Raw genomic sequence first — 15,139 nt, forward strand, 5'->3', positions numbered from 1 at the left:
CTGGCTGTGCTGGGTAGAACTGGTCTCTAAAGCAGTCCAACAATGTCTGAAGACCCATGCAGTCCTCATCACAGTTTTAGACAGAAGTTCTGTTATCTTTGACACAGAAAAGAATGGAAGAGGTTGTTCCACTAGGTCTACCATTTTATTTGTTGCTTTTATCCACTGATGTTGCAGTTCTGTCTCTCAGTAATGCCACCTTCTGAAAGCTTGATGGAATCCTGTATATTTGGCTTACCTGGGACTAAGTCCACTAAAAACAATGAGACTTCCTTCCCCCAGATACATATTAATAGGATGAGTCCAAAAAAGATGGTCAAACTCTGTAGTAATATCTTCAACATCAGGTTTTCCACATCACTAGTAATGTGCAATGTCGGAATTGGGGTAGCTGATAGAATTATGTTATATTGTTTACTTTGGATAAAAATAAAGGTGCAAGAAGGGTCTGTCACTATATCTACCGTATATCCTCATGTACAAGTTGACCTCATGTATAAGTTGAGGGAAGACTCATGGTCAAAATCCTGAATTTTGATATGACCCGTGGATAAGTCGAGGGCAAAACTTAGGAGGCTATAAGGAAGGATGGAAAGGGGGGAATAACCCTTCCATCCTTCCTTCTCTTTCTCTGGATCTCTCCCAACTGATTGCCAGCTGCTGGAGGAGAGGTTTTAACGTTGGATTGAGAAAGGAAGCAAGTGGATTTAAATGGAGAGGTTTTTTTTCCATAGGAAGCCAGGGCTTGCAAAACGGAGCAGAGAGAGAAGCAAGTGGGTGTAAATGGGGGAGTTTTTCTGATAGGAAGCAAAAGCTTGCAAAATGGACTGGAGGGGGAAGGAATTGGTATTCAATGGAGATCGGGGCATCAGGCTTGCTTAGGACCTTTCTAAGCACTACTGGTATATTGACCCTTACTGTATATAAGTCTGCCCAATATTTTAGGGGCAATTTTGGGTTTCAACTGGAGAGGCGAGTAGATACGGGATGTTCTTTTAGGTTGCCTAATGACAGGGTGGTTAATCTCCCCCCCCCCACCCGTATATCCAAAAGCATGTGTTTATTCCACCTTCCAGTGTGAGACAAAGTAACATGTACCATTCTTCATCCCCTTTTATCCTTCCCACAACACTGTGAGGTAGGTCAGAGCGAGTGCTGGGTCCAAGGTTATTCAGACTGTTCTCCCACTACAGAAGTAATGCAGTTTGACACAACTTTAACTGTCGTGGCTTCATCCTGTGGAATCCTGGAATTTGTAGTTTGTTGGGGCACCAGAGCTCTCTGACAGAGAAGGCTAAATATCTCACAGAACTACAGATCCCATTGAGCCATGGCAGTTAAAATGATGTCAGGCTACGTTAATTCTGCAGCGTAGATGCAGCCCCAGCGAGTTCTGTAGTTTAGTGAGGACTTAAAGTCGAAGTCCAATGCTCTAACTCAGGTAAGCCAGTGTTGGACCTTCCAGCTATTGTTGGATTGGAACTCCCATCAGACCTAGGCCGCATAAGCATTTGAAGGGGATTGTGGGAATAAAGGTCTGACACAGTGCCTCAGATTGCTCAGAGCACAACACCACACCATGTTACGTCTTGGAGATGCAATTCTGCTGGAAGCCCTGAGAGATGCTAAATATGCCCCCTTCCCTTCCTGAGCTGCCCTTGCAAGATATTAAAATTTTGAAATCTTATATTCATGTCAATAGTTTGCACTTGGGACACCCGGGATTCTCACTTAGCATTTATGTATGAAGTTCAGAGGGATTATCACTTTACCATCTCTATCTCATCCAGCCTGACAGGATTTCAGGGAAGTAAATTATTATTAATATTATGCCATTTTACTCAGCCAAGCATCTAATCTCTGGCTTGCTTCCTCACTGCAATCTTATCAAGCAAGTGGAGGTCAGCTTTGGGATGCAACCACGAGAGATATTTGATTTAAAGTGTTGAAAATTGTGTGCTTAGTGCAAGACAACAGTGAATCCAATTGAGTCACTGCAAAATAGCATTGATTTTGCACCAAGACGTTCTGTATTCTGCATTGTGACAGTTTAGACAGAATAAGTTTATATGTATTTGTTTATCATTCCTTCTGTTTCATATATTAAGACCATATGCAGCCCTGCATTTATATCCGGAATCGTACTATCCATGCACAAGAATTACACAGCAACAGGTTGAGGCAAATGAGAGAACAAAAAGTTTTCCTCATGGAAAAAGCCTTAATGGCTAAATCCCAGAATACCAGCCCCATGAGAAATAAATGTTTTCAATGGCCATAGAGTACTGACTGGTTCTGTGGTGGGTAGGAATGGTGATAAACTGGGGGAGAGGGGAATGGAATAAAATAGTTGGAATCCTAAACTGGAGTACTCTGCACTGCAACATATATTTTGCAAGTCAACGTTGGAGTGTTCACCAGGCATTCATAGAATCATAGAATTGTAGAGTTGGAAGACTCCAAGGGCCATCCAGTCCAACCCCATTCTGCCATGCAGGAACTCTCAGTCAAAGCATACCCGACAGATGGTCATCCAGCCTCTGTTTAAAGACCTCTAAGGAAGGAGACTCCACTACACTCCGAGGAAGGAGTGTGTTCCACTGTCAAACAGCTCTTACTGTCAGGAAGTTCCTCCTCATGTTGAGCTGGAATCTCTTTTCCTGGAGCTTGCATCCATTGCTCTGGGTCCTAGTCTCTGGAGCAGCAGAAAACAAGCTTGCTCCCTCCCCAATATGACATCCCTTAAAGAATTTAAACAGGGCTATCATATCACCTCTTAACCTTCTTTTCTCCAGGCTAAACATCCCCGGCTCCCTAAGTCGTTTCTCATAGGACATGGTTTCCAGACCCTTCACCATTTTAGTCGTCCTCCTTTGGACATGCTCCAATTTGTCAACATCCTTTTTGATTATGGTGCCCAGAAGTGGACACAGTTTGCCAAGTGAGACCTGATTGAAGCAGAACAGAGTGGCACTGTTACTTCTCTTGGTCTAGACACTATACTTCTATTGATGCAGCCTAGAATTGCATTGGCCTTTTTAGCTGCCGCATTACACTGTTGACTCATGTTCAACTTGTGGTCTACTAGGACTCTTAGATCCCTTTCACACAGAGTCTCGTTTAGCCAGGTGTCCCCCATCCTATATCTAGGCATTTCAAATTTTTCCTACCTAAATGCAGTACCTTATGTTTCTCTATATTGAAATTCATTTTGTTAGCTTTGGCCCACCTTTCTAATCTATTCAGGTCATTTCGAATGTTGAACCTGCCCTTTGGGATATTAGCTGGTCCTCCTAATTTGGGGGCATCTGCAAATTTGATAAGCATGCCCCCTATTCTTTAATCCAAAGCATCCAACCTTCTGGCAGGACTTATAAAGGCGTCACACACACAAAGGTTTGGGGGAGAAAAACCTTGGTGAGTTTTTTTTTCTTGAGGGGGTGGGGCTTCTGTGAGTCACTGGGGAGGGGCTAGAAGCCTAGCCTTTATAAGCCCTGCCAGAGGCTTGCAGCAGGTTCAGTTCTAGCCAGGGAGAAGCGGGAGATAAGTGTCTTGGCAGCAATTTTGATTGGGTGAGGTTCCCCCCCTCTCAAAATCTGGTGAGTGTGTCCAGATGCTTTCAGTCCTACCTTCCCCAGTGAGGGCTAGTAACAATTTTGCTTTGCAGGTCTTTATGTTTGTGTTCATTCATACCATACGTAAGCAAGCTTTTAAAAACCCTACAAATAGTTTCCTTAAAGCATACAGAACAGGGATAGGCAGTGCTGTGGTTCTCCTGGTGTTTTGGGAATACACTCCATGAATCCCCTCGTCCACGACCATTGGCCATGCTGTCCGGAGCTGATGAAAATTGGAGTCCAGCAACATCTGCAAGATCATAGGTTCCTCACCACTAATTTTGGAGATTATTGGTTCTAATCATGCTCACCCAAGACACGAATTTGTTCCTCAGTTACTTAGCTTGCTGTTAACTCTACGTAATTGTCTGTGAAAGCAATGCTAAAAGAGTTTGAATGCTTACCTCGGTATTTTCATACAGACAGTATTGTTAGCACAGTAAGAATGTAACAAACTGATAGTTAAAAGATCAGAACACCAGTAGTGCTGCAACTAATAAGACCTTACTGTGAATTGCTATAATATTGGTCCAGTTTTGGGTATAATATATGAACTGAATGGTGATGATTTCATTGGTTGAACCTCCTAAATAATTATGTTCTCTAGAAATGATTAAAATACAAGGATTCCATTGACTATGGCCTGTTGTTTTCTCTTGTTAAAGGTACTCTTTGGAATCTCTCATCCTATGAGCCCCTCAAAATGGTGATCATTAACCACGGTCTTCAGACACTGACCAATGAAGTGATCATCCCCCATTCTGGCTGGGAGAATGAGCCAAATGAAGATTCAAAGCCTCGAGATGCCGAGTGGACAACTGTCTTCAAGAACACATCAGGGTGTCTGAGGTGAGACTGGAATGGGGTGGGATGCTCACACCATTTCTGTAAGCTGAAGAAAGCAGGTTGATGGGACAATAGGAAGGAAAACCACTCTGGTGCATAAAATTTATATTGTCCCTCTCCCATGTTTTTCATTCACACACACATACAAATATGCACTGCTACCCAGGGCTGGGGAGTAGCGGTGATTTGGCTGGACATGAGCTAGGAGCAAGGATTGAAGTTGTGCAGGGGAAAGGAAGGAATGGCAGCAACAGAGTAAAAGCTTGTTACAAAGGAAGACGGGATAGATGTCTGAAAGCTATCACACCTTCAGTTCGGAGGTAACAAAAACTTCCCCTTTGTCATGGACGGATCATTTCCTGATCAAGGCTGAACTTAGAGCCATGGTCCCTCCCGTTGGGGGTGGAGGACCCATTAGAATGGTCTGCCCTTGAAGGCTAATGGAACCATTTGGATTCCAGAAAGCCTTAGAGGGTTCCTTGGTTGATAACGTCAGTGTTTCTGTTGAAACCTTGGTCAATACCTGGAACATCGACCTTACTAAGGCTATTAACACAATCACTCCCAAGCATCCTTGCTAGCCTGCTTCAAACCGCCAACCATGGTATACAGAAGAACTTAGGAAGATGAAGCAGGTTGGACAACAACTAGAGTGCGCCTGGCGAGATACTCGACTCTTATCTGACAGAACTCGTCATAGGAAATTCCTTCGTTCCTATAGAGAGGCAATACGTGCAACACAGAGAGCCTTCTCCTCTGCACGTATTGCATCTGCAGAGTCTCGTCCAGCAGAGCTGTTAAAGGTGGTGAGGGAACTGACACAGGTTCCACCTGTGCAGAACCCTTTACTTAACCTGACAACGGCCTGCTGTGATGCATTTAACAACTACTTTTCAGATAAAATCTCTCAGATAAGAGCCGACTTGGACGCCGGAGTTACAACAGAATCAACTGATGAGGTGTCCAGCAACTCCATTGATGTGGTTATACTGGATCACTTTCAGTCTGTAAGTACTGATGACGTGGAGAAGCTTCTTGGAAGAGTGAGGAAAACAACTTGCCCTCTCGACCTTTGTCCTTCGTGGCTGGCCATCCAGGGGGTGATGCCCTGAGGATGTTCTTAAGGGACATCATCAATGCATCCCTTAGGGAGGGTCATGTTCCATCCTGTTTGAAGGAAGTGGCAGTTAGGCCACTCCTGAAAAAACCTTTCCTTGGCCCCCTGGATATGAAGAACTACAGGCCAGTCTCTTTACTACCATTTCTGAGCAAGGTGATCGAGAGAGCAGTTGCTCTTCAACTCCTAGCTGTCTTGGAGGAAACCGATTATCTAGATCCATTTCAAACTGGCTTTAGGACGGGATTTGGAGTTGAGACTGCCATGGTTGCTCTGGCTGATGACCTTCATCTGGGCATCAACAGGGGTAGTGTGACCCTGTTGGTGCTTCTGGACCTCTCAGCAGCATTTGACACTATACCTGAGAAGGTTAGGAATAGGAGGCACTGCGCTCCAGTGGTTCCATTCCTTCCTCTCAGGCAGATTCCAGAAGGTGGTACTTGGGGACAGTTGCTCGGCAAGAAAGGAGCTTAATTATGGCATCCCTCAAGATGCCATTCTGTCCCCAATGCTTTTCAATATTTACATGAAGCCGCTGGGAGAGATCATCCAGAGGCATGGGGCAGGGTGTTATCAGTACGCTGATGACACCCAGATATATTTCTCCATGTCTCAGTCTTCAGCTGTGACTTCAGATGGCGTCTCGCTTCTCAATGACTGTCTTAAGGCAGTAATGGATTGGATGAGGGAAAACAAATTGAAGCTGAATCCAGACAAAACGGAGGTACTTACGGTATCGGCTCCCAGGCATCGGGATACAACCTCCAGTCCTAGAAGGGGCACACTCTCCTCAAAGGACTCTGTTCGCAGTCTGGGGGTGCTACTAGATTCATCGGTTCACATGACAAATCAGGTGAATGTGACGGTCAGGAGTGCCTGTTATCAGCTCCAGCTGATATGCCAGCTGCGCCCTTTCCTGGAAGTCAGGTACCTTGAGACTGTACATGCACTGGTAACCTCACACCTTGATTTCTGCAATGCACTCTACATAGGGCTACCCTTGTACTTGGTCCGGAAACTTCAATTAGTTCAGAACATGGCAGCCAGACTGGTCTCTGGTACATCCAGAAGAGACCATATAACACCGATCCTAAGATCACTCCAGTGGCTGCCCATCAGTTTCCGGACCCAGTACAAGGTGTTGGTTATTACCTTTAAAGCCCTAAATGGCTTGGGTCCAACCTATCTTTGGGACCCCCTCCTTCCATATAATCCTCCCCGCACACTTAGATCCTGAGGGAAAAATCTGTCTACAACCTCCCAGAGGACCTTCTCAGCCATTGCTCCCAGATTGTGGAATGGCCTGCCGGACGAGATCCGTCATATTACCACCCTAAATAGCTTTTTAAAAGCTATAAAGACGGATCTCTTTCGGCAGGCCTTTCCTGAATAGTCCCCTGGCCATCAGAAGGAAAATCAAATGCCGACCTTAGACTTCACCACAGTTTATTGAATTATTTTTAAAGTATGTTTTAAATTTCACATTGTTTAATTGTATTTTAAGGGGTGGGTGGGTTGGGGCTTGGGACTGTTTATTTTAACTTTGTAAGCCACCCTGATTGCATTGTGTAGAGAGACAGGATACAAATAAATTTTATTATTATTATTACTGTTATTATTATTATTATTTGAGGGTTACTCCTTGTCCTACTCCAGAGTAAGATTTTTTCTTAATATTACTCCTTACTCCTACTCAGGTAAAAATTCCTTACTCCTACTCCTCAGCTCTGGGGGAAAGCCCTGGTTGCTTTGCAAGGCTGGCCTCTGTGTAAGTGTCTCGCTTTGCCTCCCAATCCCTTCCCCGGTGCAATATAATAAAATTGTTTTTTGGTGTTTGCATGTGCAATATAATAACAGGAATAAGGAGTAACAAATATATTTTGTTACTCCTTGTTCCTACTCCTGTAAAAAACCCTTACTCCTTACTCCTTATTCCCCAGCACTGCTGCTCCCACTTGGGATTTCCACTCTACATGGTCAGGAATATGTCCGAATTTTTATTTGTGTTTTAACTGCTTGGCTGATACATTTGCCATCTTTAGTTTATGGTGTGACCCAGCTTTGTGGACAAATGCGCAGAGATACAGGGGACCAGATCCAGCGTATCATATCTTGGATGACTAAACTGTGATAGGCATAAGGCTTGTGCTTTCTCATACTTTGTCTTGTCTTGTCTTCCTTACTTACTTTTCCATGGACTACAATGGAAGATACCTGGGCCCATTAGGCCTCCTTTCCCATTATGGGAAATACCCAATCTGCACATTTGTATGAGTTTAATACAGGTAGCATTCTCTCTCATCCCTATTTCAGAGTAGGAAACAGGCCTTTTAATTCACCTGCAAGGCTTCTGTGTGTGTGTAGTATTGTATCTCACAAAACTGAAACTCAACTAAATCGATTGACCTCATTTTTTGTTGCTGCTTTATATTTTCATCTTGTCTCTTTTGACCAGAAATAATCCAGCATATATCTCTTCAGCTTCCAAAACTCATATACAGGCATCCTCTTATAACAAAAGGCTTGGAAATGCTGACAGGGCAGTGGCAAATTTGGGATTGATCATCCATGCACGAAACAAATGGAATGATATTTTTAACCTCTCCTCTTTGAATCGAGGCAGAGCTCTGAAAAAGCTAACTTGTGGGGGGGGGACTTCATCATAACTGCAGAGGATCATGTTTTATTGGGGCAGAGGCTATTAGACTGAGGTTCTGTTCTCTGGGCCAAATGCATTTGTCTCCCCCCCCCTACACACACACTTTCCACTGATATATTGTATTCAGTTTAAGACAGGTTTTTTGCAGGTGGCGGGGAATAACCTGGGGATCCATCTAACAAAGCCTGATACAAAAGACACATACTGGGACCAGGAATTTGTTTTGAGAATTGGAACTGAATGAAGTTCACACTCCTTCTACACCACCGTCCCTGTTTACTTCAAGGGATTTATAAACTATTATTTAAGCCACAACGCTTTTAGAGTATAGAGGAAGGTCATTTTGTTGCTGTGAAATCTAGTACAAATTCTTCTGAGATCAGCCAGTGGAACCAATTCTTCTCCCCGCCGCCATTTTGTAATAAACATAATGGCATCAAAGAGGGTTCAAGCCAGCCTTCCCTACTAATTTATTTAATTATTTTATTATAAAGCTATTCCTTTATTTATGTAAATCATTTCTACTTCCCCTTTCTTTACTCTTCAGTGGCATTCTGGAAGGTAATTCCCGCACACCAAATTTGTTGCTGAAATTTATTTTATATTTATTTATTTCCATGGAGTAGCTGACTGAGATGCCAGTTTGGCTCCAGGTATCTACCATCTGTTAAAGCAGAACGGTCTCTCTTCTGGTGTGGACAGAGCTTTGTTCAGCTTGTTTTCTGTTGAATTGTTACTATCTTTAACTGTGTGTCACTTTAGCTTTTTGTAAGTTTTTCGGGCTGTGTGGCCATGTTCTAGAAGAGTTCATTCCTGACGTTTCGCCAGCATCTGTGGCTGGCATCTTCAGATTGTTCTGCCCCAGAAGAAAGTCACCTTTTCTGATGGGCTGCCACTTACAGCCAAGAGGATAGTTCTAATTAATTGCCCAAATTACATTTGGTGTATATTTAATTTATTTTCTGTAACTAAATAGAACCTGTACACATTTGAATGAGATAATGAAGAAATAGAAATAGTAAAATACTTTTCATACCTGCGATCAAACATTAATAGAAATGGGGTCTGCAGCCAGGAAATCAGAAGATGATGAAGAATGGGGAGGGCGGCTATGAAAGAACTAGAGAAGATCCGAAAATGCAAAGATATACAGCTCAGCACAACAGTTAGAACTGTACAAGCCATTGTAGTCCCTATTACACTGGATGGATGTATGTGAGAGCTGGACAGTTAGGGAGGAGGATAGGAGGGAAATCAATGCATTTGAGATGTGGGGCTGAAGAAGAGTGCTGAGAATCCCGTGGATGGCCAAAAAGACAAAGAAAGGGGTCCTAAAGCAGATCAAGCCAGAAATCTCCCTGGAAGCCAAGATGACAAAACTTAGGCTGTTGTACTTTGGACACATCATGCGAAGTCATGTATCACTGGCAAAAACAATAATGCTAGGAAAGGTAGAGGGAAGTAGAAAAAGAAGACGGCCACATGCTAGGTGGATGGGCCCATTAAAGAAATCCTAAGTATGAATTTGCAAGAGCTAGGCAGAGCAGTGGAGGAAAGGGGGTCTTGGAGGAGTTTCCATGGGTTGGTGTCGACTCAAGGGCAGTTAACAACAAAATATCTGCCTTGCTGACTAGGTTCCTCATATTCTACCCTGGCAGTGGCAAGGTCTTTTTAGTGATGGTTCTGGAAGGGTCTTCCCTCTGAGTCCCAGAATTAAAAGCCCTTGCTGGGGTCCAGGAATCTTTAAAAGCTTGAAATATTAGGAATTTCACCCAGCAATCCTTGCCATTTTGTTTGGTGTGGTATGATGTGGGGTGCATGTCTATTGGTCTATGTATCAATAAATTTAAGTACAATGCTACATTATACTGAGTTAATTATTGTTACATGTTTCACTCAGTTTCCAGTTTCAGTGCTAGATTCCTTACTGAAATTTTGCTTGGAGATGTCAGGGGTTATAGCAAGGGCCTTCTTCATGTGAAGGATGTACTCTGTTACTGGCCTTCATGCCAGCGTCACTTGTACATTTGTTTTAAGAAATGGCCTCATACCAATCCAGAGCACAGATCTGGGACTGTCTGCATGCAAGGTATGTGCTGCACCATTGGACTGTGGCCTTGGGTTTAAACAGTATGTGTATATGGCTGAATTTAAAAGCAGCCAAGATTGTGGAAAAATGGGATGACAGGGTGTGAAATGAGAGAGGGGGCCAGGAGAAAGTGAATGAAGACTGAGTCTCAGATTCATGAATGCCATATAGAATGCCCTCTTGCAAAATGTAAAGTTGCCCCCATCCCCCACATCAAAATGAACTTTCTTTGAACATGACAAATCTTAGCATGTTCAGAAGAAGCTTCATGTGCAAGTTTTCTAATGGAGGTGTGGATGTGGTTGCCTGTCCTCATTCTATTTGGCATTCATGAATCTGAGACTCAGTCTTCATTCACATTGTGGTGTGGATGTGGTTGCCTGTCCTTTTTGTCATCGCTGGGGTTCTTTAAAGCATTCCCTAATACTGTGGGCTGATAGAGAGAACTTGCATTGCTGATACAGTGCCCTATTTTTGGCACCACGCTGGCATAGGTCACACTTTCCTAAATGGGCATGTTGCTAGCACAGCAAGGCTTGGAAACGTGCTGCAACAGACTTAGAGCTTGCACATCCATGATACCATGCACTTCTGTCTGCGCGTACTACTTCAAGGCAACTAAATGTTAGCCCTGCAGACTGCTTTGAGGCTTGTGGGTCTTTAGAGGTGAATTCTGAAGCAGTTTCTTCTTGGTACAGCAGTGTACTGATGTGTAAAATGTAACAGCCCTCTGCTCATCTGTTCTTCCTATGCATGTTGGCACATGAGAGAGAGCACATTCACTTCAGTTGTGATGAGAACTCCCATGATGAGTGTGAGGCTGTTCCACACATGGAGTTAATAGGATCCATAGGAGCACCATTTACACGGTAGGGCTTCCATGGATTCCCTGTGAGGCTTCAGGGGCCTGTGAGCTACTTCTTAGAGCTTCTTAGAAGAATTCTCACAGAAGAATGGGGAGAAAGGGTTGGAGGAGAAGAAGCCAGGAGGAAAAAAACCCTGCAAGTCCTGTTTCCGATCACTTCTGCAAGTGTCATTTCTTCCTTTTAGTGCCCCCTTCCTCTCCCTATGTCAGCCATAGAGGGTCAGCTAGGTTGCAGGGGCGCCCGAGTCTGTTCTGTTTAATTGTAAACTGTATTTTACATTTAGAATTTTACACTTCAGTTTACCCAAAGACTTTGGCCAGACTTTGCCCTCAGTGTGACGTCGAAGGTTTTCATGGTTGGCATACTGTGTCCAGTTCTGTACACCACAATTCAAAAAGGATGTTGAGAAACTGGAGCGTGTCCAAAGGAGAGCGACTAAAATGGTGAAGGGTCTGGAAACCATGTCCTATGAGGAATGACTTAGGGGGCTGGGGATGTTTAGCTTGGAGAAGAGACGGTTAAGGGGTGATATGATATCCCTGTTTAAATATTTGAAGGGATGTCAAACTGAGGAGGGAGCAAGCCTGTTTTCTGCTGCTCCAGAGACTAGGACATGAAGCAATGGATGCAAGCTACAGGAAAAGGGATTCCATCTAAACGTTAGGAAGAACTTCCTGACAGTAAGGGCTGTTCGACAGTGGAACACACTCCCTCGGAGTGTAGTGGAGTCTCCTTCCTTAGAGGTCTTTAAGCAGAGGCTGGATGGCCATCTGTCAGGGATGCTTTGACTGAGAGTTCTTGCATGGCAGAAGGGGGTTGGACTGGATGGCCCGTGGGGTCTCTTCCAACTCTACGATTCTATGATCCATAGACTATTGTGGGGTTTTTTTGGGCTATGTGGCCATGTTCAAGAAAAGTTTGTTCCAGACATTTTGCCAGCATCTGTGGGTGGCATCCTCAGAGACTGCTGGCATGAAAGAGAGTGGGGTATATATGTATTGTGTGACTCTGGGTAAGAAGGAGTGATTTCTATGTTAATCTGTGTATTGTTCTATTGTTGAATGGCAAGGCCTCATTGTGGGAGGATATGCAAAGAAGATTAGTGTTTGTTTAGTAAGAGATCATAGTCTGAAGATGCCAGCCACAGATGCTGGCAATACGTCATGAATAAACTCTTCTAGAACATGGCCACATTGCCCGAAAAACCCATGAAAAACTCTATTTGCCCTCAGTCTCTCAAAAGTGATATTCCATGTGGTTGTGTTTCACCCATTCCCATTTTTGCTGTGCTTTCGAATCATTCCGCTTTTATGACAAGTGCTAATAGTTCATGCCAAGCTAATAAAGGACCTGTGTTGCACCTTATAGAGCATTGGAGTGTACTTCAGTCCCATTTTCACTGATTAATATGTGCCTCCAGAATGATTTCTTTATATTTCTATTTCCTTGGGCTTGTGGTCTTTTAATGGAGCTTCATCATTCCCTGGAGAGTAACTTTCTAAATCTAGATGGTAATGAACAGTGGTCTGAGAAGGCCTGTTACTGAAAGCATCATCAGCCCCTTTAGACAAACACCCCCTTCTGAGTGGGATTCAGGCATACTAATTTTTATTGACACATGCCTCACTCCCTCATTCCTATGCAAGATGTTTGATGGAATGGGGCTGAAAGGTTTAGCTAAAATGAGCCTTAGATTCCCTCACTATTGCAGACCTTAAAGATGATTGTTAATGGAGTAGACTAAAACTACATTGTAAAGTCGAAGGCTTTCATGGCCGACATCCATAGTTTTTTATGTTTTTTGGGGGGGGGGGCTATGTAGCCATGTTACATAGGAGCTTATAGGAATAAACTCTTCTAGGACATGGCCACATAGCCCGAAAAACCCACCAAGAACTATAAAACTGCATTGCAACATTTTTACCCTCTCCTCACCACTCCCATTAGCAGGCTCCTTCACTGGTATGATCTTATGATTGATGTTGTTGTTGTTAGATTTATTTGTAGCCCATTTTTATCCCCAAAATGGGACTCAAGGTGGCTTACCGTTTAAAAGAGCAGGAGCATGCCATGGGCTTGTGCACTTTCCCTTTGAACAGTCCTGTTCCTTCCTTGCCCTAACTGAGAAAGCCATACTTTGTCATTAAGCCTGAATTATGAGAACAATGGTTTATGCAAGCCATAGTCTTCCTCCAAACTGAAGATTCAAAACCTGTTTTGAAGGTAGGGGTTCATTCCCCAGTTTGGTGGCAAACTATGGTTTATTCATGCAAGGGAATGATGGCGCATGAGAAGAGAGCAGGAACACAGGGGAATGTTCCCAAAAAGAGAAATCTGAGTTTGTTTGTCATGAAACAGAAAGGGAGTGACTCTTTATGGGAAGGACCATAGCATGTGGTAGAGCACATATTTTGCACACAGAATGTCCTTGTTTAATTTCTGATATTTCCAAGTAGGACTGAGAAGAACTCCGATTTGAAAGAGTGGACAGCTACTGCCAGTAGGGGTAGTCCAAGATAAATCCCATTATGCCCAGCAAATGTTTTGTCAAGGCTGATGTGACTGGTAGTGAAGGTAGGCTGAGAAAAGGCAGCATGGATAAAGCTGAGCTAGATCAAGGGAGATGAATCTTTCTTAGCCTGAGCATTGGCATTTCTCCATTGATGATGATCTTGATGGGCTGCTGAGTAAAACCGAATTTGCCCAGCTGGGCTTTGGACCATTTTCTTTAACAAAATGGGAACTCGAGCCGTATTGTCATATTGTGCTTCAGCTTGTGAATCCAGAGTGATGTCAGATTATTAAATTTGTTGATGTTGATGCCGACTTGGCGTGATAAATAAATGAATCCATCCGTTGTTCAGGATGAAGCATCCCACCAACATGGCGATCACCAGCCGAGAATAAATTTTTCAGCCATCTGTTTGGCTGGCTTTCATGTTAACTATTCCCTTTTTACCATTACTGACATGATAGTTAGATGACCTAGAAACCAAAGCGCTGATGAATGGCACTGACTGCAAATTTAAAATGTGTGTTTCCATTTGAAATGAAGATATATATATATATATATATATATATATGAGAGAGATTTCCTCAAAGGCTGGTTTTTCTCTCCTCTTTGATCATATACTGGTGCTGGTTGGAGAGATGTGAACTCAAGATAGTGCGTTGTGTTGATTTTATAAAACAGGGATGAAACAGGGAACACTTTTTAAATTTTACTTTCAAGGGTGCAAAAACACATATTTAAATAACTTGGATGACAGCTCACAGTATGTCTGTTCTACCATCACAATTGCTTTAATTTCTATCTATTTTTTATTAGTATTATTATTTCAAGTGCAGCACATGAAATTTGCCTAGCAAGTCATTCTGTGTGGGTGGCAGTTGTCAAACTCCTTACAGCTCTGGGCACATTAACCAGATATTACTTCTCATTTCCAGAACCTTTTTTTTTAATGGTGGTCTGAGCCAAGGGCCAAGCAACATTTTCAAGTAAAGACATTCGCACACTTTTTAAGAAACAACAACTTTTTATTCATTTAAGAACGGACAAAGGGAGGTGCGCGTGGTTATGGGGACGGTGGCATAATGTATAATGAACCTCTTTCTCCCACTGCAATTTCCAAAGGTAATATGGTGCCCATACAAAACTACAAAAAGATCCCAGATTCAGTCCTTGGACTATCAAGAAGTGTAAGTGACAGATCCTGAGTTTGGAGAAGTTACTTTTTCAATTGCGGCTCTGAACATTCTGCCATGCTGCAGAGGACTCTGGGAATTGTGGTTCAAAAATAATTTTCCCAAGCTCTCAATAGTCCTGGGAAAGAGCTCAGCCCAAGGCCATGGAGGACCACATCTGATCAAACTATATTATTATTATTATTATTATTATTATTACTACTACTACTACTACTACTGTACTACCACCACCACTACTGT

The 15,139-nt window shown here is 43.1% G+C and overlaps 1 protein-coding gene across 11 annotated transcripts in view; it reads left to right on the forward strand.

Annotated features, from left to right (window-relative positions):
* The window catches only part of ARVCF (ARVCF delta catenin family member), a 640,643-nt gene that overhangs the window by 502,097 nt on the left and 123,407 nt on the right, over positions 1-15,139 (forward strand). For all 11 annotated transcript variants that reach the window (XM_042441597.1, XM_042441595.1, XM_042441594.1 and 8 more), the window contains one exon: positions 4,283-4,466. In XM_042441597.1, the coding sequence (XP_042297531.1) occupies positions 4,283-4,466 (184 nt within the window). The remainder of the gene's footprint in view (positions 1-4,282; positions 4,467-15,139) is intronic.

This window comes from Sceloporus undulatus, chromosome 10, assembly GCF_019175285.1.
Source record: "Sceloporus undulatus isolate JIND9_A2432 ecotype Alabama chromosome 10, SceUnd_v1.1, whole genome shotgun sequence".
NCBI lineage: Eukaryota > Metazoa > Chordata > Lepidosauria > Squamata > Phrynosomatidae > Sceloporus > Sceloporus undulatus.